This window comes from Bubalus bubalis, chromosome 6, assembly GCF_019923935.1.
Source record: "Bubalus bubalis isolate 160015118507 breed Murrah chromosome 6, NDDB_SH_1, whole genome shotgun sequence".
NCBI classification, from domain to species: domain Eukaryota; kingdom Metazoa; phylum Chordata; class Mammalia; order Artiodactyla; family Bovidae; genus Bubalus; species Bubalus bubalis.
The window spans coordinates 81,833,926-81,860,748 of record NC_059162.1 but is presented as its reverse complement, the minus strand read 5'-3'; the positions used below and the strand labels follow the sequence as shown (position 1 = coordinate 81,860,748).

The window sequence follows — 26,823 nt, the reverse complement described above, 5'->3', positions numbered from 1 at the left end:
TCTAGCCCATGGATCTGTGTACCACATAATAGAGTGTGACAATCCACTCAGTTGTGAAAGACACTGGCGATAAAGTAATAAAGTAGCATTTGTGTTATCCCATTGGCTTTACAAATCTACTTTAACATTGACCCATGGTGTTACTCATTATTGGAAACTATAGATGTTTATAATTCTCCAAAATATATTGGTCTAAGTTATATCATATATCACATATTTAAGTTTAAATTCAAAGTCCTGGGCTGAGAGAGATGTAGATTTGTGACACTCCTTGGAGGTTTTGGGTCCATGAACCAATGAATACATTACATTGCCACATTAAAGATCTCTTTATATCTGTAATGATATAAGCACCATCCTATATTTTAATAACTTTTAAAAACAGAATTTTTAAAAATCTTCTGCATTTATGAAGCTCAGACTCCCACACCAAATTATATCTGTGGACTGTTATATATTTACATTCCTTCTGTCTTTTTTATATTTGGATATAAATAAAGATATAAAAATGATGTTCTTAGGATTGTTCCTAGACTCTGTTACAATAACACTATTTGAACTAAGTGGCAGGAACATGTACTATTTCTTTTATGGTCCAAATCGATGACATTATATGTGTGATTATGTACATATATACTGTTGAAAAATCTGTATTTATATGAGAATAATTCCAAGTGGCATCTGAAATTGAGGGTAAAAATAATGATTTCTATTCTTCTGGGCTATATATAATATGGGTCTAGAAGGCAATGGCACCCCACTCCAGTACTCTTGCCTGGAAAATCCCATGGATGGAGGAGCCTGGTGGGCTGCAGTCCATGGGGTCGCTAAGAGTAGGACATGACTGAGCGACTTCCCTTTCACTTTTCACTTTCATGCATTGGAGAAGGAAATGGCAACCCACTCCAGTGTTCTTGCCTGGAGAATCCCAGGGATGGGGGAGCCTGGTGGCCTTCCGTCTGTGGGGTCGCACAGAGTCGGACACAACTGAAGCAACTTAGCAGCAGCATAAACACCTTAAGGGCAGGTTATTTATTGAATAACTATTTGTTGAATAAATGAATATATCCATAAGTAATTATAAATAAACTTGACTAGATTCATTTAAGCAATAAAGAAATTTAAATAATTCTAATTCACAATAGATAATGCAATTTAGGGTGATTCCACTTTGGTCCCATTCACATAAGGGGTTAGTTTCTGAAGTTCCCAAAGCAGTTCATTTCATCTGTAAGGCTATTTGATGTGTGTGTAAAGAGAGAGACGGAAGGGAAAGGAGAGGAAGGAGGAGAAGAGGGACAAGAAAGGTAAGTTAAATACTCTATAAAGAGAATCTTTCCCTCTTGGGTTCTCACTGGAATAATTTATATAACAAACGGAGAATAACTACTTAATTTTTTTTATTTACCAGTTTTCAAAATAATGAGTGATTTGCTAGCTTCCTCCATTGGTGACTTTTTCTTTTTTTAAAGTATCTTTACAAGTTCAAGGACAATGAGACAAACAATTCACGTTTGACGTGTTTCTATTCTTTGTAGTTATTATGCTTACTAATGCTCCGTGTGTCCCATCCGTGGCCCATAGGAGTCTCTTCAAGGTGGCTTTGGAGTCTTTCTGACATTGACTCTAGTAGTGTTTGATAGTTTCCTTGATATCTGGTAGAACAAAATGTTCCAGATTTATATATTTCTTTTCCAAACCTGAAATTAGCTACCCATCTTGTTGCTTGTTCAGTTCAGTTGCTCAGTTGTGTCTGACTCTTTGTGACCCCATGAATCACAGCATGCCAGGCCTCCCTGTCCATCACCAACTCCCGGCGGAGTTTACCCAAATTCATGTCCATCGAGTCGATGATGCCATCCAGCCATCTCATCCTCTGTCATCCCCTTCTCCTCCTGCCCTCAATCCCTCCCAGCATCAGAATCTTTTCCAATGAGTCAACTCTTCGCATGAGGTGGCCAAAGTATTGGAGTTTCAGCCTCAGCATCATTCTTTCCAATGAACACCCAGGACTGATCTCCTTTAGGATGGACTGGTTGGATCTCCTTGCAGTCCAAGGGACTCTCAAGAGTCTTCTCCAACACCACAGTTCAAAAGCATCAATTCTTCAGCACTCAGCTTTCTTCACAGTCCAACTCTCACATCCATACATGACCACAGGAAAAACCATAGCCTTGACTAGACGGACCTTTGTTGGCAAAGTGATGTCTCTGCTTTTGAATATGCTATCTAGGTTGGTCATAACTTTCCTTCCAAGGAGTAAGCGTCTTTTAATTTCATGGCTGCAGTCACCATCTGCAGTGATTTTGGAGCCCAGAAAAAATAAAGTCTGACACTGTTTCCACTGTTTCCCCATCTATTTGCCATGAAGTGATGGGACCTGATGCCATGATCTTCGTTTTCTGAATGTTGAGCTTTAAGCCAACTTCTTCACTCTCCTCTTTCACTTTCAACAAGAGGCTTTTTAGCTCCTCTTCACTTTCTGCCATAAGGGTGGTGTCATCTTCATATCTGAGGTTATTGATATTTCTCCCGGCAGTCTTGATTCCACCTTGTGCTTCTTCCAGCCCAGTGTTTTTCATGATGTACTCTGCATATAAGTTAAATAAGCAGGGTGACAATATACAGCCTTGATATACTCCTTTTCCTATTTGGAACCAGTCTGTTGTTCCATGTCCAGTTCTAACTGTTGCTTCCTGGCCTGCATACAGGTTTCTCAAGAGGCAGGTCAGGTGGTCTGGTATTCCCATCTCTTTCAGAATTTTCCACAGTTTATTGTGATCCACACAGTCAAAGGCTTTGGCATAGTCAATAAAGCATAAATATGTTCTTCTGGAACTCTCTTGCTTTTTCCATGATCCAGAGGATGTTGGCAATTTGATCTCTGGTTCCTCTGTCTTTTCTAAAACCAGCTTCAACATCTGGAAGTTCACGGTTCATGTATTGCTGAAGCCTGGCTTGGAGAATTTTGAGCATTACTTTACTAGCGTGTGAGATGAGTACCATTGTGTGGTAGTTTAAGCATTCTTTGGTATTGCCTTTCTTAAGAGCTAGGAAATATTTCCTTGCTCCCTTTCTCTGACTCACTTTTTCCCTTCCTCCCCTTCTTTCTCCCTCCCATTTTTCCTTTCAATAATTAAGTAAAATAAATCATAAATTCATATGGATATTTCTATCTTATGCCTTTTACTCCTTTTCCCCACACCAAGAATCCTAGTATCAAAATACTGGGATGATAGAATCTGAGTATCACATAAATCTTTATTTTCTTTATCCCACTTTACACATACAGCAGTGGTTAAAAAAAAAAAACCAAAAAACCTGCCTGCCAATGCAGGAGACATAGAAGACGCCAAATTAGATTCATGGGTCCAGAAGATCCCCTGGAGGAGGGCATGGCAGTCCATTCCAATACTCCTGCCTGAAGAATCCTGTGGACAGAGGAGCCTGGGAGGCTACAGTCCTTAGCGTCAAAAATAGTCTGACACAGCTGAAGTGACTTAGCACACATGCATTTTTTAAAATAATAATACTAATCCTAATGCCAACAACACAGCAATCATTTTATATTTTTTTAACAGATCTTTTTTTCTTAGGGCATATTGCACTTGGGATACATCATTAAATTATTGGGTTTTAAAGTGATTTGAGGGAATTCTCTGGTGGTCCAGTGGTTAGGACTCAGAGCTTCCACTGCTGGGCATCAGGTTCAATCCGTGGTCAGGTAACTAAGATTTGGCAAGCCATGGGGCATGGCCAAAAAAAGTCATTTGGAACAGTTAATCTCTGTGTAGTTGAGCCACCAGTTGGATACCCATCTAAGTTCTTTTGTTTCATTCTATTTCTGGTTTTAAGGGATTCATTTTTTCCCATTTAATTTTGTTTTATAATTAACTTAATTTTCAAAGTTCATAGTCATACTAAGGACAATCATCATGTCAATATTTTGTCTTTTTTTTAAGGGGTGCAAAAAATGAAAATGAATGAAAGTAACTAAAATTCATGTTTGTATAGTCCTGACATCTATTTCTTGTATTGAAGGCAGGAGAAGGGGATGACAGAGGATAAGACGGTTGGATGGCACCACCAACTCAATGGACATGAGTTCGAACAAGCTCTGGGAGTTGGTGATGGACCCGGAAGACATGTATTAGGCAAAAGTCACTAACCAGAATTTCCAAGTGTGATTCATGAACCACTCTGTAGGATGTAATGTTAGATTTGGGATGGAGTGTGGTGATATAATTTCATGGTTAATGTCTGAAAACTCTATATTTTTTAAGTTTAGTGATAACTTTTTATTTTTTAATTTTTATTTATTTATTTTTGGCTACATTGGGTCTTCGTTGCTGCACCCGGGCTTTCTTTAGTTGTGCAATCAGAGGCTACTTTCTAATTGCTGTGTGAGGGCTTCTCATTGCAGTGGCTTCTCTTATTGCAGATCAGGGGCTCTAGAGCCAGGGCTCAGTAGTTGTGGTGCATGGGCTTAGTTGCCCTGCAGCATGTGGTATCTTCCTGGATCAGGGACAGAAACAGTGTCCCTTACATTGCAAGGCAGATTCTCAACCACTGGACCACCAGAAAAGCTGAAATTCTATATTCTTTTGGAGGGTCATGATGTATAGTAACATTGACGTATCAGTCAGTTCAGTTGCTCAGTCGTTTCCGACTCTTTGTGACCCCATGGACTGTAGCATGCCAGGCTTCCGGGTCCATCACCAACTCCCAAAGCTTGTTCAAACTCATGTCCATTGAATTGGTGATGCCATCCAACCGCCTCATCCTCTGTCATCCCCTTCTCCTCCTGCCTTCAGTCTTTCCCAGCATCAGGATCTTTTCCAATGAGTCAATTCTTCATATCAGGTGGCCAAAGTATTGGAGCTTCAGCTTCAGCCCTTCCAATGAGTAGTATTCAGGACTGATTTCCTTTACACTGATATGTAATAACACACAAAAGCCTCTGAGAAAACCTGAAGTAAAGAATTCTTTTTAGATTTGTGTAACCCATTGTTTTCAAACTTATCTCTGTATCAAGAGATCATCCTCATGCTATTAAAAATTATTATTATTACCTCTTGGGCATGTTGCACTGCATGTGGGATCTTAGTTTCCTGACCAGGGATGGAACCCACGCCCCCTGCAGTGGAAGGATGAAGGCTTAACCACTGAACCCCTAGGGAAGTTCTCTCATACTTTTTTCACATTTTTTTTTTTTTTTGGACAGTAGTTATCCCACTGAATGACATACTTTGTGAAATGTTGCTGTCAAGTTTTCTTGTGTGTCCAAAGGGGATAATAATACCTTTCTAATATTCTTTCAGGGTTATTGTGATGATGAAGTGAATTGGGTATGAACAACTTTTAGCATATGAAGGAGGAGACTATTTTGCCAATAGCTAGATGGAAATTTGGAGAGTCACTCTAACTCTATGCTACTCAGGTGAACTTATCCCTGGAGGAGACAAAGGTATGATGAATGTTGGAGATTTCAGATGAATGGAAAATGACATTTAAGGGTCAATTGAGGAAGATATACAGATAGAAAAAAAAAAATCTATTTCCAACAACGTGCGTGAGTGCTAAGTTGCTTCAGTGGTGTCCAACTCTTTGCAACCACATGGACTGCAGCTGCCAGGTTCCTCTGTTTATGGGATTCCCCAGGCAAGAATACTGAAGTGAGTTGATGCACCCTCCTCCAGGGGATCTTCCTGTCCCAGGGATCGAACCCAAATCTCCTGTGTCTCCTGCATTGCAGGTGGGTTCTTCACTAGTGCCACCTGAACAGCTATGATCAGGTGAATGATTTTCACCTAGAATCAGGGAAGTTCTGGGCCTGATACAGAAGAGGGAAGTCCTGGTCCTGATATAGAAAAGGGCTTGTTTTCTTAGTAGGTGGAAGTGATCTAGGGAAGGGACTAGAAAATTACTATAAAAGTATGACTTGTGTGAGGGAATTTGCCTACTCCGAGTATTCACAGTACTGTTGATAAGGTATGTACTAGTTTGTTAGGGCTGCCATAGAGAAAACCACAGTCTGGGTGGCCTAAACAACAGACATGTGTATTCTCATACTCTGGAGGCTAGAAGTCTGAGATCATGGTGTCAGCAGCGTTGGTGTCTTTTGAGACTTCTCTCCTTGGCTTGTACACTTCTATCTTCTCCATGTGTTCACATTATCCTCTGCATGTGGGCATGTCCATTGCCAAATTTCCTCATCTTTTAAGATACCAGTGACAGTGAATCCTAATGACCTCATCCCAAACTCATTTACTGAGTGTTACGTATAGACACTGGACATTCAGAGAGTGACAGTACCTAGTGGAGGAAGACAGTTATGCTCAGCACTATATCACCAACTTGTACCTAGTGGAGGGAAAGAGCAGGAGTAGGTATATAGATGCATTGGTGGGGCAGTTCAGCTGTGAATTAGAGGTTTTGAAGTTCCTTCCACAATTTATTCAATGAACATTTTAAGCACCAACTTTGCTCTGAATACTATATCAGAAGCTATCAGGTTGGGAGGAAGAAAGAAGAGACTGATACCAATTGTCATTATTTGAAGATATATCTTTTATAATATATTGATATTTCTGAAATATCAATATGTGATCAAACCCTAGGCCCCTGCATTAGAAGTGCAGAGTCGACAAGGAAGTCCCAACTGCCACAATTTTGGCTTGAACCATTCCTTTGTCAAGAGTCTTACTCCCATTCTCCTGGCCCAGGCTTTCTTTCAAAGCTCAGCTGACTTCTCTAGGGAAAGTGTTTCTTGCTAATTTTTAGTTTACATGAATGTTCTTCTCTGAACTCCTACAGTACTTAATGCATATACTAGTAATCTGACATTTAGCATCTGTTCTATCCTTTTATGCTTTTCCAATGAGAATTACAATTTTTTGAAGGCAGACACTTGGCCATATTTTTTCATATTTCCAGGGCTGATGGTCTTTAAAATATAGTAGGATAAAATTTTAGGTCTGGAAGTTTATCTAGCCCACTCACTCATTTCACAGGTGAAGAAAGCATGATCTAGAGAGTTGTTCAGAGCCACTTTGTTATAAAGCCATGTTGTTGCTTAGTTGCTGCTGTGTCCGAATATTTGCAGCCCCATGGATTATAGACCGCCAGGCTCCTCTGTCCATAGGATTTTCCCAGGCAAGAATATTGGAGTGGGTTGCCATTTCCTTCTCCAGGGGATCTTCCCAACCCAGGGACTGAACCTCCATCTCCTCCATTGGTGAGTGGCCCCAGTATAAAGCCATAGCCAAAGCCAAAGCTGAAGCTCCAATACTTTGGCCACCTGGCAAAGAGCTGACTCATTGGGAAAGACCCTGATGCTGGGAAAGATTGAGAGCAGGAGGAGAAGGGGGCAACAAAGAACAGGATGGTTGGATGGCATCACTGACTCAATGGACATGAGTTTGAGCAAACTCCAGAAGATAGTGAAGGACAGGGAAGCCTGGCGTGCTGCAGTCCATGGAGTCGCAAAGAGTTGGATATGACTTAACCTTAGTTACTGAAGAACAAAAAGCCAAATATTTGTGGATACTGGGCTTCCCTAGTGGCTCACACTGTAAAGAATCTGCCTGCAGTGCAGAGACCCAGGTTCAAGCTCTGGGTCCACAAGATCTCCTGGAGAAGGGAATGGCTGCCTACTCCAGTGTTCTTGCTTAGAGAATTCCATGTATAGAGGAGGCTGGCAGGCTATAGTTGATGGGGTTGCAAAGAGTCGGACCCGACTGAGCAACTAACACTTTCATGTTCATGGTGTGTGGTTACTTTCAGGGATTACAGCGGGACTGACTTTACAGAATGGCAGGATTCAGAAGGGGGATATGAGGGCATTCCCTGACCAAAGTAAAGGAATGTGGTTATTATTTGCAAGTTTGGGAATATGCAGTCCAACCTGCTTGATGGGGAAGGTGTGATGCCTACTGGAGGGCAAGGCTGTTCTTTAGCATCCCCCACAGTTTCTTGAAGATGCCTGGAGTTCAATACTATTTCCTCCATGAAGTGGCTTCCCAGCTTAATACCTACTTCTCTGCAGGCATGCAGCCTGAAGAAAGTAAAGCCCACTGGCTTTCTGGCTCCTCAAGGGCATAGGTCCAGAGGAAGATCGCCTGCTCGTTGGTGAGGACTAGCCATGGGCTGTCCACTGTGTGAAGCGCGCCAGGACGCTCCCCTAACAGGAATCCGTGGACTAAGCAGCCGCTCAGGCCTTGGCCACGATCCCAGGAAAGAAGAGCAAGGGGCTTTCCACCTGCCCCAAGCCTCACCCGGACACCAGGCCTCTCGGATTCCAGCGGCTCGTGCTTTGCCGCCGAAGCCCGCCTTCTCCACTCCGCGCCTTTTCCCCGCCCCTCCCCACACGCTCGACGGGCTCGCTCCCGCTCCGGGCACGCGGACGGTGCGCGAGTACGCGGACGCGGAAGGCAGGCCGGCAGGACTCTTCGCCGCGGGGGCGAGCGCGCAGGCGCCTTCCTGAAACCTGCTGCGGCGCGATTCCCTACGTTCGGAGAGCGGTGGGGTAAGAGGCCGGGTCCCTGGAATTCTGGGGCGCTTGAAGGGAGTGGGGAGGGCCTGGGGCTTGGCTGGCTGGCTCCCGGCTCTGCTCCGCTCTGGGGAAGCGAAGCCTCCTCAGTCCCGCCCGCAGGCTCGATTGGGGGCCGGGTGGGGGATGCGGTGATCATGGGGGATATCCTGGACTGGAAAGCTTGGCACCCTTGTTCCTGCGGTCCTGAGGGGGGCAGACACACCAAGAGGGGGCTCTTTGGCGAGATGTCCTCGCCTGGGATAGCAACACTCCCTGGTTGTGCTGTTCACCTGGGGGAGGGACCTTTTCGGACCGAAAGGAACAAGTTTGGCCCTGGGACGTGGACGACAGACATTTTTTCTGCTGAGACAGAAGTGGGACAGAAGAATTCTCTGCTGCCCGCGAGAATGGGTTAGGAAGCTACTGTACTTTTTGTTGTACAGAAAGGAAAAATAGTAAAATAAAACAGAAAACAAAAACAACCCTTTTTACTGTTCTAGGAGAACAGATCGGTTAAGAATTTCATATGATAATATCTTTAAACCACAAAGGACTCAGTGCAATTGGGTACCTCCCTTCTTCACCCGAAGATCTCCATTCAGCAGATACTTTTGAGTTACCTGCTCTGTGCCAGCCTTGTTCTATGAGCAGGGAACTGGGCAGCGGCTAAGATAGGAGGATCCCAGCTTGCTTGGAGCTTATATTCTAGTTGACAAATAAATGTTATTTCCTTTGTAACTTTTATTATAACATGTAAAAAGAAAATACTGTCCACAAACCATAAATTGTAACTAACTGATTTATCATTAAGTAAACACATCTTTTAACAACCACTTAAATCAGGAAGCAACATGTGGGATCTAGTTCCTTGACCAGGGATCGAATCTGGGTCACTTGCATCTGGAGTGCAGAGTCTTAGCCACTGGACCACCAGGGAAGTCCTTGTGTGAACCTTTTAAAGAGTAACTCCTTTCTTAAGAAGAAGCTCATTTAATTTTTGGACAACTCTAGTTAGAAAAGTTTTCCTAACATTTAATCTAACACTGGTCATCAGGGTCATCTGGGTCCATCAAGAGCTGATCTGTTATGTGTTGCCTCCCTTTCAGTACTCAAGCAGTTTTTTGTTTGTTTGTTTTGACGTTTAAGTGCAGAACTTTGAATTTATTATCCCTGCAATGATTTCTGGAGTTAGATTTGGCCCATCATAGATGTTGTCTAAATCTTTTTGGATATGATCCTTTCATCTGTCAGCAGTTCCGCCATTGTGTTTTTAACAAACTTGATCAGGGAGGTCCCTGGTGGCCTAATGGTTAGGATTTCGGGCTTTCATTGCCATTGCCTGGGTTCAGTCCCTGGTTGGGGAACTGAGATCCCACAAGCCCTTTGGTGAGGCCAGAAAGCAAACAAACAAAAAACTTGATCAGCGTATTATTAGTTAAGCATTGTTATTCTTTTTTTAAAGTTCATTATGATTATTAAGGGTCATTGATTTTTTCTTATTTTTGTTATTTAAATATGATCATTTAGAACTGTGGATAATTCATTTAACTTGGTTGTATTACTGATTAAAATTTCCACAGTGGAATATCAGTTAAGTTATGGATTTTTAAATCCAGGACTTAGCATTTGTAAAATCAATTTTAAACTTGATATCTCTGCAGAAAATAGAGTGTTGTGTTGCAATTCTGGAATATATAGTGCAACACGTTAAAAGGGGCTTTTTGAGTTGGATTAGAAAAGGATTTGAAAAGTTTATAATGGCCCATAAACTGTGTCAAACCTGGAATCAATGTGAGAAACTGATTTATTTTAATTTTTCCTCCTCCCTTGCCTCTGGTAGAATATCTTGTGATCAATGAAATGATCAAAGGTGGATGCAGTAAGAGGGAGGAAAGTAAAAGGGAATTTGTATAAATAAAATTTGAATAATACATTCACATAGCCTTATTAAATGCTTCGAGTCATTCTAACTTTTTGAGATGCTAGACTTATTAATTCTAGAGTTGTTCTTTGCTATTTTTAAGTAAGAAAAATACTTTTTTGACCTATAGGTTAAATGTGCCAATTTTCCCCTAAAATTTAGCACTGCATAGCTTGTGGGTTCTTAGTTCACTGACCAGGGATTGAACCTGTATCCTTGGCAATGAAAGCATGGAGCCCTCAAGGGAATTCAGGAATTCCCTGAATTAATTAATTGATTAATCTTTTGAGTATCAAACTGTTTTATTTTCCAATCTAGCAAGTCCTAGTTTCTCTAAATTTCCTTTATTTTATTTTTGGCCTCACTGATTGGCACATGGAATCTTAGTTCCCCAAGGACCAGGGATCAAACTCGAATTCCCTGCATTGGGAGCAAGGACTCTTAACCACTGGACCACCTGGAAAGTCCTGGAGAGCTAACCTTTTGAGGTTCATTTCCTGACTGGAGGACTAGGAATAAGGAACTTAAAATTATCCGCTTTCCCCATTTCTCCATCTTTCTCTTTGGTTTAATGTTTGTTGTTTGGGCACTATGCTCAGCTAAATCTTGATATCTTTTTTGTTTTCCCTGCAGGTTACTTCTTCCTCGAGATAAAAATCAATATTTAACTGGAAACGAAGCATCAATTAAAATCCTCTCAAACTCCTAATTCCAAATAATTGATAATATTTCTCTGATCAAGAAAAGAAGTGATTGACTGCATGTTAAAAGTATTCCTGTATTAGTATTTTTTTCCTCTTCCTGAATTCGAAGAAAAAATATGGAGAAATGGTACTTGCTGACAGCTGCAGTCTTACTAGGACTGACAGTACGGTGGACAGTTTCTCTTAATTCTTACTCAGGTAACACATTTTTCATTTAATATGTGAATTTTTTTGAATCTTTTTGTCTGCTTTTTGAGGTTTTTTGTTTTGGGTAATAGTTTATAGTTTTCTGACCGAGACAGAGAAGAATTTCAGGTTTTATTAGTGTAGTCAAGAAAAGGCACTTAAACATCTAAGGCTAATAAATAGAATTTGTATAAGAGCTAAATAGAAGCACAGGCTTTGTAATATGAGAAAAGAAAGATGTATTCTAACTGGGAAGATGACAAATTGATAAACAGTTATCTCTTAGCTGTTGAAGAGAGAAATGAGCTAGTACTTCAGAGGGGGAGCGGAATCAAAGAAGGTTTTTTTGTTTAGGGTAGAGAAGGCTTTTGTATGCATGCTAAGTTCCTTCACTTGTGTCCGACTCTTTGCAATGCTATAGACTGTAGCCTGCCAGGCTCCTCTGTCCATTGGATACTCCAGACAAAGATACTGGAAAAGGTTGCCATGTCCTCGTCCAGGGGATCTTCCCGACCCAGGGATCAAACCTGAGTCTGTTATGTCTCCTGCATTGGCAGGCAGGTTCTTTACCACTAATGCCACCTGGAAAGCCCAGGGTAGAGAAGGCATATTACTACCTTGAAAGGAAGACAGCAGTGGAGAATAAGATTGGGAATGATATGAAAGAAATGGAGTGGGGGTGGGGATGGAGTCTGGTCCTGGAGATTGGGGGTGGGATTAAATTTAACCTTGTGAGTATTTACTTAATACCTCTCCTATTCCAGGCACTGTGCTAAGGGCTAGAAATTTAAGGTGAATATCTAATACTTAAAGGGGTCTCCATTTTAGTAGATAAGTAGTCACAATCAGTTCAGTTCAGTTGCTCAGTTGTGTCCGACTCTTTGCGACCCCATAGTGGACTGCAGCACACCAGGCCTCCCTGTCCATCACCAACTCCCGGAGTTTACTCAAACTCATGTCCATTGAGTCGGTGATGCATCCACACCATCTCATCCTCTGTCGTCCCCTTCTCCTCCTGCCTTCAATCTTTTGCAGCATCAGGGTCTTTTCAAATGAGTCAGTTCTTCGCATCAGGTGGCCAAAGTATTAGAGTTTCAGCTTTAGCATCAGTCCTTCCAATGAATATTCAGGACTGATTTCCTTTGGGATGGACTGGTATGATCTCCTTGTAGTCCAAGGGACTCTCAAGAGTCTTCTCCAACACCACAGTTCAAAAGTATCAATTCTTTGGCACTCAGCTTTCTTTATAGTCCAACTTTCACATCCATACATGACTACTGAAAAAACTGTAGCCTTGACTAGCCCGACCTTTGTTGGCAAAGTAATGTCTCTGCTTTTTAATATTCTGTCTAGGTTGGTCATAACTGCTTTTTCAAGGATCAAGCGTCTTTTAATTTCACGGCTGCAGTTACCACCTGCAGTGATTTTAGAGCCCCCCAAAATAAAGTCTGTCACTGTTTCCACTGTTTCCCCATCTATTTGCCATGAAATGATGGGACTGGATGCCATGATCTTAGTTTTCTGAATGTTGAACTTTAAGCCAACTTTTTCTCTCTCCTCTTTCACTTTCATCAAGAAGCTCTTTAGTTCTTCTTTGCTTTCTGCCATAAGGGTGGTGTCATCTGAATATCTGAGGTTATTGATATTTCTCCCAGCAATCTTGATTCCAGCTTGTGCTTCATCCAGTCCAGCATTTCTCATGATGTACTCTGCATATGACTTAAATAAGCAAGGTGACAGTATACAGCCTTTACATACTCCTTTTCCTATTTGGAACCAGTCTGTTGTTCCATGTCCAGTTCTAACTGTTGCTTCCTGACCTGCATACAGGTTTCTCAAGAGGCAGACCAAGAGGAATACCAGATGGTCTGGTATTCCCATCTGTTTAAGAATTTTCCAGTTTCTTGTCATCCACACAGTCAAAGGCTTTGGCATAGTCAATAAAGCAGAAGTAGATGTTTTTCTGGAATATTCTTGCTTTTTTGATGATCCATCAGATGTTGGCAATTTGATCTCTGATTCCTCTGCCTTTTCTAAAACCAGCTTGACCATTTGGAAGTTTACAGTTCATGTATTGTTGAAGCCTGGCTTGGAGAATTTTGAGTCACAATACAATGTGATAATTAAATGTTGAAGTGTGAGTTTCAATGTTAACATAGAAAATGATCAGGATGCATTGCAGAAGACTTTTCACAGGATGGCGTTTGAATTCAAGGTTTGAAAGATAAGTTGGAATTTGCTATGCAAATAAAATGGGGAATGTATTCTAGACAGTAGAACATGTGCAGAGATATGGTAGGTGGCATGAGAGCATGGTTGTAAGTATTTGGTATTAGACAGCATAAAAAGAAGGAAAGAAAGGATAGGGAGGCATGGCTGGAGATTTGGCTGTGTAGTTAGCTGTGTTTTATAAAAATAACTTATTTTTTACTATTTTATTATTATGAAAAATGATTGTAGGAAGAAAGTTGGATGTAAAGAGACAAATGAGACAATCATAATAATAGAGGTAGAGTTACTGTTTTATAAGTATTTACCAAATGCTAGACATTGAGTACTTTCCTTAGTATCACAACCACTGAAGATAGGTATTATTTCTAATTTACAAATGGAAAATGAGACAACTGATAAATGACAACTGTAACTCAAATATATTTTATTCCTTAGTCAGTGCTTTGACTCTGCTCTATGGGGTCTTAGTTCCCTAATACCAGGGATTGAACCTGAGCCACAGCAGTGAAAGTGCCAAGTCTTAATCACTGGACCATCAGGGAATTCCTCATATATGTCTTTTTAAAAAATCAGATTGTTAAAGTTGTATGAAAACTCTGTTTGGATTTTAATTGGAGTTATATTCTATACCATTGATTAATTTGGGTGAATTGGCAATCATTAGCATAGTAAGGCTTCTAATTCATTAAGATGGTATGTTTCTCCATTTATTTAAATCTTTAATGTTTTTCAACAAAATTTTATAGTTTTCTACATGAAAGTTTTACCCACCTTTTCTTAGGTGTATTGCTAGATATCCTATATATTTTTTCCCTCCCCATTGTAGATGATATCATTAAAAAAATTGCTTATCTAAATGCCTGTTCCGGGGGAATGAAAATGTGGTTGATTTGTTAATATTTGGCAACCTTCCAAAAATGATAATTTATCTGGAGTATGTTTTGAAGTGAAGTGAAAGTTGCTCAATCATGTCTGACTCTTTGTGACCCCGTGGACTATACAGTCCCTGAAATTCTCTAAGCCAGAATACTGGAGTGGGTAGCCTTTCCCTTCTCCAGGGGATCGTCCCAACCCAGGGATTGAACCCAGGACTCCCACATTGCAGGTGGATTCTTTACCAGCTGAGCCACAAGGGAAGCCCATGTTTTGAAACTTCTGTGTAAAAAAAAGTGATCTGTGAATTAGAGTATTATTTCCTGATCTGTGAATTAGAGTATTATTTCCTCTTTTTTACTCCCTATCCTTTTTCTTTCTTTTTTCTTGTCTTCTTAATTCTAGTAGTTTATTACAGTGTTGAAGTAATGATTCAGGCATCTTTATCTTGTTCTTAAATTTAACAGGTGCTTTTAATTTATCATTGAGTATGTTTTTGTTCTTTCTAGCATTGAACCAACCTTGCATTGCTGGCATAACTCTATTTGTGATATAGTACCTTTTTTAAAAAGTATATTGCAGATTGGCTTATTAATTATGTATGATTTTATCATCCATGCTCACAAATAAAATTGGCTTGCAGTTTTACTTTTTGAAATTCCTTTGTCAAATTTATCAAGGATATGCTAGCCACATAAAATGAATTAGGGCGCATACCCTCTTTTCCTATAATCTGGAATAGTATTCAGAATTGAAATTGTTTGTGATTCATTTATTATTTTTTTGGCTACGCCATATGGCTTGTAGGATCCTAGTTTCCTGACCAGGGATTGAACCTGTGCCCCGCTGCAGTGGAAGCGCAGTCCTGTGGAAACACCAGGGAAGTCCCATGGAATTGTCTGTAGTTTAAATGCTTGGCTAGAACTTGCTAACAAAACTATTTGGGTCTAAAATTCTCTTTGTGGGAAAATATTCAGTGATTTAAATTCCTTAATGGTTATAGAACATTTGGGCTTTCTGTTTCTTCTTGATTTATTTTATAATTTATATTTTTCTAAGAATTTGCCCATTTCAACTGAGTTTTAAAATGTGTTGTGAAAGTCGCTCAGTGGTGTCTGATTCTTTGTGATCCCATGGACTACTGGAGTGGATGGCCTTTCCCTTTTCCAGGGGATCTTCCCAATCCAGGGATTGAACCCTGGTCTCATGCATTGCAGGTGATTCTTTACCAGCTGAGCCACAAGGGAAGCCCAAAAATACTGGAGTGGGTAGCCTGTTCCTTCTCTAGGGGATCTTCCTGAACTAGGAATTGAACTGGGGTCTCCTGCATTGCAGGCGGATTCTTTACCAACTGAGCTATCAGGGAAGCCCCAAAATGTATCGTTCAGTTCAGTTCAGTCACTCAGTTGTGTCTGACTCTTTGTGACCCCATGAACCGCAGCACACCAGGCCTCCCTGTCCATCACCAATTCCTGGAGTTTGCCCAAACCCATGTCCATTGTGTCGGTGATGCCATCCAACCATCTCATCCTCTGTCATCCCCTTCTCCTCCTGCCCTCAATCTTTCCCAGCATCAGGGTCTTTTCAAATGAGTCAGCTCTCCACATCAGGTGGCCAAAGTATTGGAGTTTCAGCTTCAACGTCAGTCCCTCCAATGAACACCCAGGACTGATCTCCTTTAGGATGGGCTGGTTGGATCTCCTTGCAGTCCAAGGGACTCTCAAGAGTCTTCTCCAACACCACAGTTCAAAAGCATTAATTCTGCGCTCAGCTTTATGGTCCAACTCTCACTTCTGTACCTGACCACTGGGAAAACCATAGCCTTGACTAGACGGAGAGGGATAAATTGGGAGACTGGGGTTGACATATACACTCTACTATATATAAAAGAGAGAACTATTGAGGACCTACTGTATAGCTTAGGGAACTTTATTCAATACTCTGTAATAACCTATATGGAAAAAAGAGTGGGTGTATATATATGTATATACATATATATATACATATACATACATATATATACACATATATATATGTATATGTATAACTGACTCACTCTGCTATGCAACAGAAAGTAACAACAGAAAGTAGTAACATGGTAAATCAACTATACTCCAATAAAAATTAAAATAAAAAATAAAATGTAGTGACATAAATTATCATGTTTTCTTGCCTTTTATATCTTTGCTGTATAACTAGTTATGGTTTCCTCTTTCATTTCAGATATGGTTTATGTTGATTCATTTTAAAAAATCAGCCTTACTAGACATTTATTGATTTTATTAGTGTTTTCAAAAATAATTTGAGCTTTTCTTATCCCCTCAGTAGTATGCTTGGCTTTATTCTTACATTAGCTGTTCAGCACATGCTTTAACTTATTAAGTTTCAGTCATTTCTTTCTAATTAAGTCATTTAGGCTACACATTTTCTATCAAGTACCACCCTACAGGTAATATTTTCTACTTTCTATTGTGATTTTGCTTTGACTCATGAATAATTTGAAAGTATATTTAAAAATTTTTAAATATTTAGGCTTTAACAATGATCTCTTTGATATTTTAAATTTAATTGTATAGTAGAAAATAACAACAGAAAGAGAGTCTTTATGTATGGGACTAATTCTTTGAAATGTGTTAAAACTCGGGCTAGTATGTGATCAGTTTTTTAAAATGCTCTGTGTGTGCTTAATATGTATATATTCTCCAGTTCAATAATCTGCATATATCCGTTTACTCAATGTCAATTGTTCTGATGCAGTTTTTTTATATTCTTACTGATTCTTGCCAAATTGATCTACCAGTTATTGACAGAGTGGCAGTTTGTTTTTGTCAATTCCTTTTGAATATTTTGAATCAGTATAATTAGGTGATTTAAAATTTTTTTGCTTGTGAGTTGAATTTTATGACATCACTGTCATGTCCTTGTTTATTTACAGTAATGCTTTTTGTCTTAAAGTCTGTTTTATCTAAAATTAATACTGCTTTACTAGTTTTCTTTAGCTTATTTTTTGGTTGATACATCTTTTTCTATTCTTTTACCCTCTACCTCTGAATCCCTGTGATTGAAATCTGTCTAACCAATTCCCCTCCCTAATTCCATTTTGTCTCTCTTCCTGACTTGCAGGGTATACTTTATTTTGTCCTTTCAGGACTTACTCAGTATTTTTCATATACATATTTAGCCTAACAAAATCTATAATGGTGTCTTGAACAATGCTGCTACTGCTAAGTCGCTTCAGTCGTGTCTGACTTTTGTGTGACCCCAGAGACGGCAGCCTACCAGCCTCCCCCGTCCCTGGGATTCTCCAGGCAAGAACACTGGAGTGGGTTGCCCTTTCCTTCTCCAATGCATGAAAGTGAAAAGTCAAAGTGAAGTCACTCAGTCATGTCCGACTCCTAGCGACCCCATGGACTCCTCCGTCCATGGGATTTTCCAGGCAAGAGTACTGGAGTGGGGTGCCATTGCCTTCTCCACGAACAATGCTAGGGCCTTAGAAACATTTTAACTATAGTTATAAATCTTTACTTCCTGCCTCAAATTAAAATGGTATTATTGCCTAAGATTTTATTTCTTTCATGATTTTAGGTGTTAGTCACTGGTGCTTTATATAATTAATATTTACTTAGGTTTACCCTCATTTTCTTTATTTGTCCATCTTACATAGTATATCTTTCTTTGAGATCCTTTTCTTTGTTCCTGAAGTACATCTTCAGAAGAGTTTTTTTGAGAGTCTGTTGTTGGCAAACTCCATTTTTGACTGAAAATACCTTTATTTTCCTCTTTGTTGTGAAGTTTTTATGGGTATTGGATTCTGTATTGACAGTTATTTTCTCTTAATATCAATACTTCAAAAATCTTCTTTCATTGTTTTCTAGTTTCTGTTGCTGACGTTCAGACATCAGCTGTCACTTTGTCTTTCCTTAGTAGATGATACGTCTTTTCTTTCTTGCTGCAGTTGCACTGTGGTATATCTACATGTGAATATTAAAAAATTTATCCTCTTAGGATTTTTGATTTCTGTCTCTAGGGAGTTGTACCTTCTGTTTCTTGAGAAAATGCTCAGCCATTGTCCCTTCTCATTCTTTTTCTTTCTTGTAGAACTCTGGTAGAAATATGTTATATCTTTGTTCTTTTAATCATTCAACAGATATGCGTTGGACATTCACTTTGTGCCAAGTGTAGGTGGTATAGCAGAGAATAATTTTGTTATCTCTTCAAATACTTCTTTCTCATTTCTAATCTCCCTGTGCAAAGTCTTATTAGATATATGTTGGGTCTTTTCATTCTTTCCTCTACTTTATAATTGCTTTTATTTTGCATCTTACAGTGTCTTCACACTGCTTTCTTTATAATCATCAGATCTGTCTTCTTGTTCATTACTTTTCTAATTGTGTTTGATCTGTTTTTTTACTTGTCTATTGAGTTTTCAGATTTCAGCTATTATATTTTTAATTTCCACAACTTCTGCTTGTTTCCTGTTTGGATCTTCTTGATCTTTCTAATCATCTCTTGTTCCTCAGCATACTCTCAGTGTGTTCTGTTTTGTCTTTAAATAGACTAACCATGCTTATTTTATATTACCTATCAGAAAATTCTGATATCTGCCGTCTGATTTCATAGTTTGTTTCTGATGACTCTTGCTTATAGTATTTTGTTTCTTCATGAGGTTAGTGATTTTTTTGAATTGTGAGCTCATATTACCTAATACTTACATCTTGTGGAAATTCTTTGAGGCCTGAGTTTACTGTGTATTTTTTCACAGAGGGTTTGTGTTGCCTCCTGCCAGGTACCTGGGCACTTTTAGCAAAAGTCAAACCAGATTTTCATCTCAAGATTTCTTTGGCATATACTTCACATGAATTCAGGTCCCAAACAGGGTGAGTGTCGGCATATGGTTAGGAATTTTGGGGAGACTTCTTTTTTCATGTACTACTAAGAGCCAACCTAGAGATAAATATTATCTTCACTATCTTGTCAAAGATTGATTCTAGTAGAGATTATTCTGACACTGAATTCCTGTCTGTTCTAGTACAAAGCTTTACCTCCTTACTCATGGCATTGAGCTGGTCAGTACCTTGGGTAGTGGCCACTTAAAGATGTTTGGATACCCTCAGGACAAATGCTTACTCTTCTGGGTCTATCCTTTTTTTGGTTTGTTTGTTTCTGGACTCTAAAGAATTTTATTATTTTGCTGCTAATTCAGCCATACATTAAAATTGTATATGTATAACATATAAAATAAATAATTAAAAAATATGTACTTTTCCTGTACTGGAGATGTTTTTCTGACTTTCTGTGTCTGCCATGTTGCAGGAAACTAGTTTCATCGGTATTTTTTAAAGATCCACAGGTTATTTTGATGTTTACAAAAGGTTGATACAGATGATGGTTGAAGCCACAGAGTTGGGAGTGTCTGTATTGTAAAAGGAAAACAGATTTAACCGCTGAGAAAACAAGATTTAACCATGGAGAAAGGGAAATGATAAAAGGTGACTGAGAAGAAACGATGTAGGATTAGAGCCTAGAGAAGTTACTATCCTGGAAGCCAGGAAATCAGGGAATTTTAAAAAATAAGGACTAGCTAACTGTCAAATTCTTGGAGAAGGAAATGGCAACCCACTCCAGTGTTCTTGCCTGGAGAATCCCAGGGACAGGGGAGCCTGGTGGGCTGCTGTCTGTGGGGTCGCACAGAGTCGGACACGACTGAAGCGACTTAGCAAGTAAGCAACTGTCAAATTCTAGACATGTCAAATACAATGAAAATTTAAAATAGAGGATCACTAGGAGGCCATTGTGAGCGTCCTAATTATCAGACCATAAATGACTAAGTGGGAGTTCATAAGTAGACAGCAACTTTTAGGAACTTTGTTAATGAATGGAAGGAGGGAGTTACTTGGTAGCTGGAATGGGTTATGGAGGGCTAAGGAAAAACCCAATTAAAAGTTGTCTTTGGAAATATGTAAGACAAATATCATGTGATATCATATATATGTGGAATCAAAATGAACTTATTTAAAAACTTACAGACTCGCAGACACAGAAAACAAACTTACAGTTACCAAAGGGGAAAAGGTGGGAGGGATACTCAGAAGGTTGGGAATAACATATATATACTACTATATATAAAATAGATAATCAATAAGGCCATACTTTATAGCACAGGAAACTATATTCAATATCTTGAATAATCTATAAGGAAAAAGAATCTGGAAAAGTAGATATATATGTATGTATAACTGAATCTCTTTGTTGTACACCTGAAACTAGCACAACATTGTAAATCAACTGTACTTCAAAAAAGTTAAACCTTACTCTTAAACTGTCTTCTGAGAAAGTCAACAGGACAAGAGTACTTTGGGACCACTCTGTAAGAAGAGTATTGTTACTGTACATGGAAATATTTGTAGCATCTTTTGTAGGTGGTTGTTACATTTTTTTTAAATCATTTTTCAGATGAGAAAAATAGAAATGCCCAAATGGTTATTCTGTCAGAGTTCCCAACTCTGTCATAAAAAGTGTTAACAACATTCGCATGTGACAAACTTCTGTATCATCGGAGATTGGGAGGATTAATTAGAGTGTAACGTCTGTGATTCTGTTGAGATTTTTTTCCCCTCTATAATTGAAATCTTTTTTGATTATAGTTTGTTTTTAACGTGCTTATTTTAGTTTGCTTTTCGTTTTGCTTCAGATCGTAATTAGGAAACCCTGGAGTGCGGAAGCTCAGGTGAGCTTGCTTAGTATTCGTCCATTATTTCTTCTTTGGAGATGCACATACTGTATACTTTCTCTCCGCTTACCCATTGTTATTTGTGATGTTTCTTCTTACTCACTGGGAACATATAAAAGGGGAATTATTAGGGAAAATTTTAGCCATATTCTCTTCTCTTAGAATGTTTAAAATTTCAATGTAAAGGCAATTAGTACATATTGTTATCAAAGAAACTACTTGTTTTTTAAATTCTAACATAATTCTGAACAATTCAGCAATTAATAAAATGAACATTTAAGTGGTGCTTAAGCTCATTTTCCTAAGAATGAGACAAAATTGGAGCTTTGTAAATGTACATTAATATGTTTTCTTTATGTAATTCTGAATTTCATGTAAATGAATTTGTAGAATTAATCACAGTAGAAGGAATCCTTTTTGCCCTTCTCAAGTGAAGCTCCCTTAGGTGCAGTTGGGTTGTCCTTCTGGGTTGCTTTAAGGGCACTTTAGCAGTTTTAAAAACTTAAGTACTAATTTCATAGCCAGTGTCAGCTGAATTTATTGAAGTAGGTCAGACTCTGGATAGAAACTTGTTTCTCAACCCTAAAGAGAGTCATTATCCATTCTTCTATTTGTTAGAGAATGGTAGTAAATTCCTCCACATTGACCACAAGTCTAGAGCAATTTCAGAAAATCTAGATAGTTGGATTTTTTCAGGTATAGGAAATTACTTAAGATTCTCTATGACTTTTATTATCCCAGTGGACCAAAAAACAAAGAAAAACAGACAATAAAAGTCAATTCCTATCTTCCTATAGACAGTAGCTGTATGCTTAAAAAGAGAAGCATACCCACCAGCGTACATACGTACATCTATAAAATGCACATGCAAGGATGCAGTTAATTCATTGGGGAATTATTTTCCTTTTTTAAAAAAATTGTAGGTTAATTTCCCATTCTGTTCAGTTAATGGAGCAAGTTTTAATTGAAAGTATATACTGTATGTCTCACAATATGTTTCCTTTGAACTCTGGAAAAATCATATTCTGTGTCCATTGGAACTAAAATTCTCATTTAGGTAGCTATTAGAAAATAGTATAATCATGTGACCAAATATATGATACTGAAAACATAAGTATCATGAGAAGTCAATTTTTTTCCTTTTTAAAAACCTGCTTTACTTACCTATTTTGATTTCTGCTTTTTTTATATGCTGTTTGTTAAACAAAAGGAGGAGATACTGCTCTGAGATATTGTGGTAACAGGTTTTCATTTCCTTTGGTGTTAATTTTTTGTAATGTCTCTTGTCTTCTATTTCTTATTCAACTCATGGTTCTATATATATTCAAATCATTTCTGCTCTGACAAGGACTCAGGCACTGAGATTAAACGCCTGTGAGTTTGAATGTTACTGTGTCTTACTGACTGTGTGACGGTGCACAAGTTATTTTAAAATTTTAGAGTTTTAGTCTCTTCATCAGTAAAATGCTGATAAAATCATAGGTTGAGGATCAAATTAATTACATCTAAAGTTCTTGGCAGTTTATTTTGCTCTTAAGTACTTAGAAATGTTTTCACTACTGAAGTTGCTAATAATTCTTTTTCCGTAATCACACTGAGAATCCCTGGCCCCATGTGAGGAAAATAAGTATTTCACCACTTGTTTGAATAATAAAACAATAATATAGAGGTTTGATGAGTAATGCTTAAAATATATTGTTGTTGTTCAGTCACTAAGTCATGTCCAACTCTGCGACCCCATGGACTGCAGCACTCCAGGCCTCCCTGTCCTTCACTCTGTCCTGGAGTTTGCTTAAATTCATGTCTATTGAGTCAGTGGTGCTATCTAACCATATTATATATCTACATAAGTATGATGTCTATAGTTTGCCCTTCTGAGAAATCAATAATTAATGATCAGTGTGCTTTTAATTTATATGGGGAGGTTTTGTGGCGAATTTGGCAGTTGAGATGGTTCTTAAACATTGGATATGAGTTGATACAAGAGTTATATGAATAGGGAGAGGGAGTAAGCAGCATGAACAGAGGCTTGGAATTTCAAAATGTCAGATAGTAACTTTTAAAGATGTTTTGAGGCAGGAACCAATGTATGGGCATTGTGTTAAAGTAGCCTTGGCATAATTAATTGGTCCGTCACAAACTGCTTAGTGTTGCACATTTAGTAAGTGGAAAATCAGAGACTCAAAATTTCAAATCTTTTTTAACTTAAAATCCTTGTTATATCATATTGATAATATGACATCCTTGCTACATCATCATTCACAGAGAATCTGCTAGGTGCAATTACATCCGGAGAAAGCAAAAATGAACAAGACATAGTACTTTGCAAGAGAGAGACAGGGGTAGGTTTGTGTGTGTGTATCCATGTGTCTGTACTGTGGGCAATTCTTTGTGGCAGTCACTCACTGTGTATACCCTTTGGAGATGTTAATCTGCTTTCCCCATGATTAAAGGGAGTATCTCCTTGGTGGAGATGTTAGCATTTAAGGAATAGTGGTATAATATGGCTGTTAAAATGCAAAAAATCTACTTAATGTTGTGTTTCAAAGCTAGAGAACATCTGGGTTAGAGTAAAGAGTGATAATATGTCCTTCACCAGTGTGGTACACCTTTACAATGGATTAATGAATATATGACTACATGTGATTTTTTTACTTGCTGATTGAGAAACCTGTGTCTGTACTGTACCTATTCGGGCTTTCTCATAAAATTTTGTAATCAACTGCTAGCTAAAGAGTGGTTTGTTTACTATTTACTAAGTGGAATTACCTTTATGTCATGTAAAATGATTTAGGGTTAACAACCTAGTTGTTGAGGCAACAACTTAACCAAGTTGTGAGGCAATACACAATAGGAGCTAGGAACATGAATTACGGAGCCGGTCTGCCTGGGTTCCAGGCCAGACTGTGCTACTCATTACCTCGGTGACCCTGTTTCCAGTTTGCCAGCTATGAACTGGGGATGATAATAATCCCTACTTCATTGTTGTATTTGGCATGTAGTAGACACTGTCTATTGATAGTTATTAAAGATCTATTATCCCTTATTTGCAATTTAGAAGTTAACTATGAACTGGCAGTTTTTAATATAATTCATTTGACATCAAACCCTGACCTAATCAATGTCTTTGGTTTTTGGTTCTATACTTGACCTTAAGTTATTTATAGTTTGTAAAAGCTCTTTGTAAAATATAGACATATGTTATTACAATTGTTTTATGATACTTATTGGACAGCATAGTTTACAGTGTTTCTCATGAAGTAAAAATAAACTTGGATATCTTGTGATTAGTATTATCAACTGGTTAATTAAAAACTAAGTAAAGGATTTCCCTGGTGGTCTGGTGGTCAAGACTGGGTGTTTCTAGCCCATAGGGTGTGGGTTCCATCCCTGGTCAGAGAACTAAGATCCCACATGCTGCACTGCATGGCCAAAAAAAATAAAAATAAGAGAAACCTAATTAGTATTAATATTTATTGAATGTTTATGTGTACCAGGTACTACACAGAGCATTTTATGTTCATTATCTTCTTTATTCCAGCAGTCCTTTAGGTGTGATAGTATTGATTCTGTTTTTAATGTGCTGAGGCTTAGAGAGCTAAGGTCATTCGCTCTGGGTCACAGTGTCACTCAGTGTGCTAGCAGGGCCACAATCCAGACCTCATCTCTGACTTTTGAAGTCCCTTCTGTGTCCTTTTCTTCCATCTATACTATCTTTATAGTTTAGAACATTTTCATGAGGAAATAAAATCATTAGTATACTAAAGTATATATATATATATATATTTTTTTTTAAAGATTCTTTGCTTTATAGAATTTTTTGCCATTTAAGAAAAATACTGAGTCTTTCAGTGAACTGGAGTTACAAAATTCCAATTTACAAGCAACTTTGGGAAATTTATATTGATTGTGTTAAGGGAGGTACTTATATACTCTAAATACTGGGGAGGGGAGTTGAACATAAACAAAAATTGGCTTTCTTGTAAACAGAAAATGCTAATTTAAAAAGCTTATGTAGCTGACAGTGGGACAGGAAGTTCTGTTCTGTTTATTAGGGCAAAGGAAGGCAGTGGAGCTCATAAGGTGAGTGCTCTGCAGTGAACATCTCTTGGTTCCCACTCAGCTTCGTGTGCTCCCCTAACATTATCCCAGTTGTCACCTCAGTATCCCTTCCTCATTCCTTGAATGTGATCGCCGTAAGACAATGATAAATAAAGTATAAATTTATTTTGCTTTTTTTTCCTTATTATTTTAGGTGCTGGAAAGCCCCCTATGTTTGGTGATTATGAAGCTCAGAGACACTGGCAAGAGATTACTTTTAATTTACCCATCAAACAATGGTATGGATAATTTTAACTTGATTTTATTGTTTATCAGTCAGTTAATGTAGATTATGTGAAGTTACTTAGAAGGAAAATACACTGTTTCTTCATCTTTAGCATCCTCTCTTCCTATTTATTGAAGTCACATATGTTACCCTGTATATTGTCAGCTCATTTTGAAATTTTATCCTCCTGAAAGTTACCATATACTCAGCTACCAGCTGGAATATGATACAAAACTAGAACTTTAAGGATAGGACACTGTATGCCATGAAAGCTCCTCAGAATATAAACTGTGAAAGTTTATGGGCTTAGAATATTTCTTTTGGCGGTTTCTCAAAATTTCTCTGTTAGGAACATATGAGATGTAAAGAAGAAGTAGCTTAGTGATGAAGAATGTAGATGTTTGAGTCAGACTGCCTGTGTATGTGTGTGTGTTAGTGTTCAGATGGAGCCTGTATTCTTTACTGGCAGTGTGAGCTTTGGCAAGTTATTTAACTGTCTCTGCCACAGTTTTATCACTCATAGAATAGAAATAATAGAATACATATTTCACTGGGCTATTGTGAAGACTGAATAAAATGATTCACTTAAAGCACTTACACCAGTTGCCTGAAGTGTAATGAGCTCTTAATAAATGTTAGCTGTAGTTATGTCTTCAAAAAATCTGTGCATTGCCATTTTTGTTGAACATGTTCTGATAATTGATGACAGTATTCTTTTTTTACTTATTATGTGCCTGGTAGATTATTTGATTAAACCTGGTTGTACAAACTGTTTTTATCATTCTCTTGATTGCTTTGGTCACTGCTTTTATTTAACTCCTTTATGAAAGAGAGTTATATATAAGAATTTCACACTGAACTTTCTATTAACAGGTTGGCTCTACCTACTCCAAATTTGGAGTATTTATAATAGAGATCAGCTAAATATTTGATATTCTTGTTTTTTTTTTTTTTAATAGATGTGTGCATATTTGTTTTTTGGTTGTTTTTGACCTCACTGCACAGCTTGTAGGATCTTATTTCCCTGACCAGGGATTGAATCAGAGGCCATGGCAGTGAAAGCACCAAGTTCTAATGTTTAAATGGTGTGATTTCTTTTTTTTTTCGTAGTTTGAAGTTTATTGTTATATCATTCATAATGACTGTCATTGAAAAAGATATATCTCAATGGCATAGTTTACAAAACAGAAAATATATACTTGGGACAGGTTCACTATTTTCAACAGTGGGTATAAATCTGTATTGGAAATAACATTTCAAATATTTTGAATTGTCTAATTTTGTCAAATTTGATTAGTTTGCCATTTTTGTTACCTA

General features: G+C 38.3%; 1 protein-coding gene across 3 annotated transcripts in view; it reads left to right on the top strand.

Moving 5' to 3' along the window:
- Nucleotides 1-8,385: 8,385 nt before the first annotated feature.
- Nucleotides 8,386-26,823, top strand: part of ALG6 (ALG6 alpha-1,3-glucosyltransferase) — a 73,504-nt gene continuing 55,066 nt past the window's right edge. The window contains exons 1-4 of one of the 3 annotated variants that reach the window (XM_025288559.3): nt 8,389-8,527; nt 11,088-11,356; nt 21,141-21,176; nt 25,435-25,519. In XM_025288559.3, the coding sequence (XP_025144344.1) occupies nt 25,452-25,519 (68 nt within the window). In that variant the 5' untranslated portion in view covers nt 8,389-8,527; nt 11,088-11,356; nt 21,141-21,176; nt 25,435-25,451. Of the gene's footprint in view, nt 8,528-11,087; nt 11,357-21,140; nt 21,177-25,434; nt 25,520-26,823 lie in introns of all 3 variants that reach the window. The other 2 variants (XM_044944899.2, XM_025288558.3) reach the window with 2 other exon arrangements.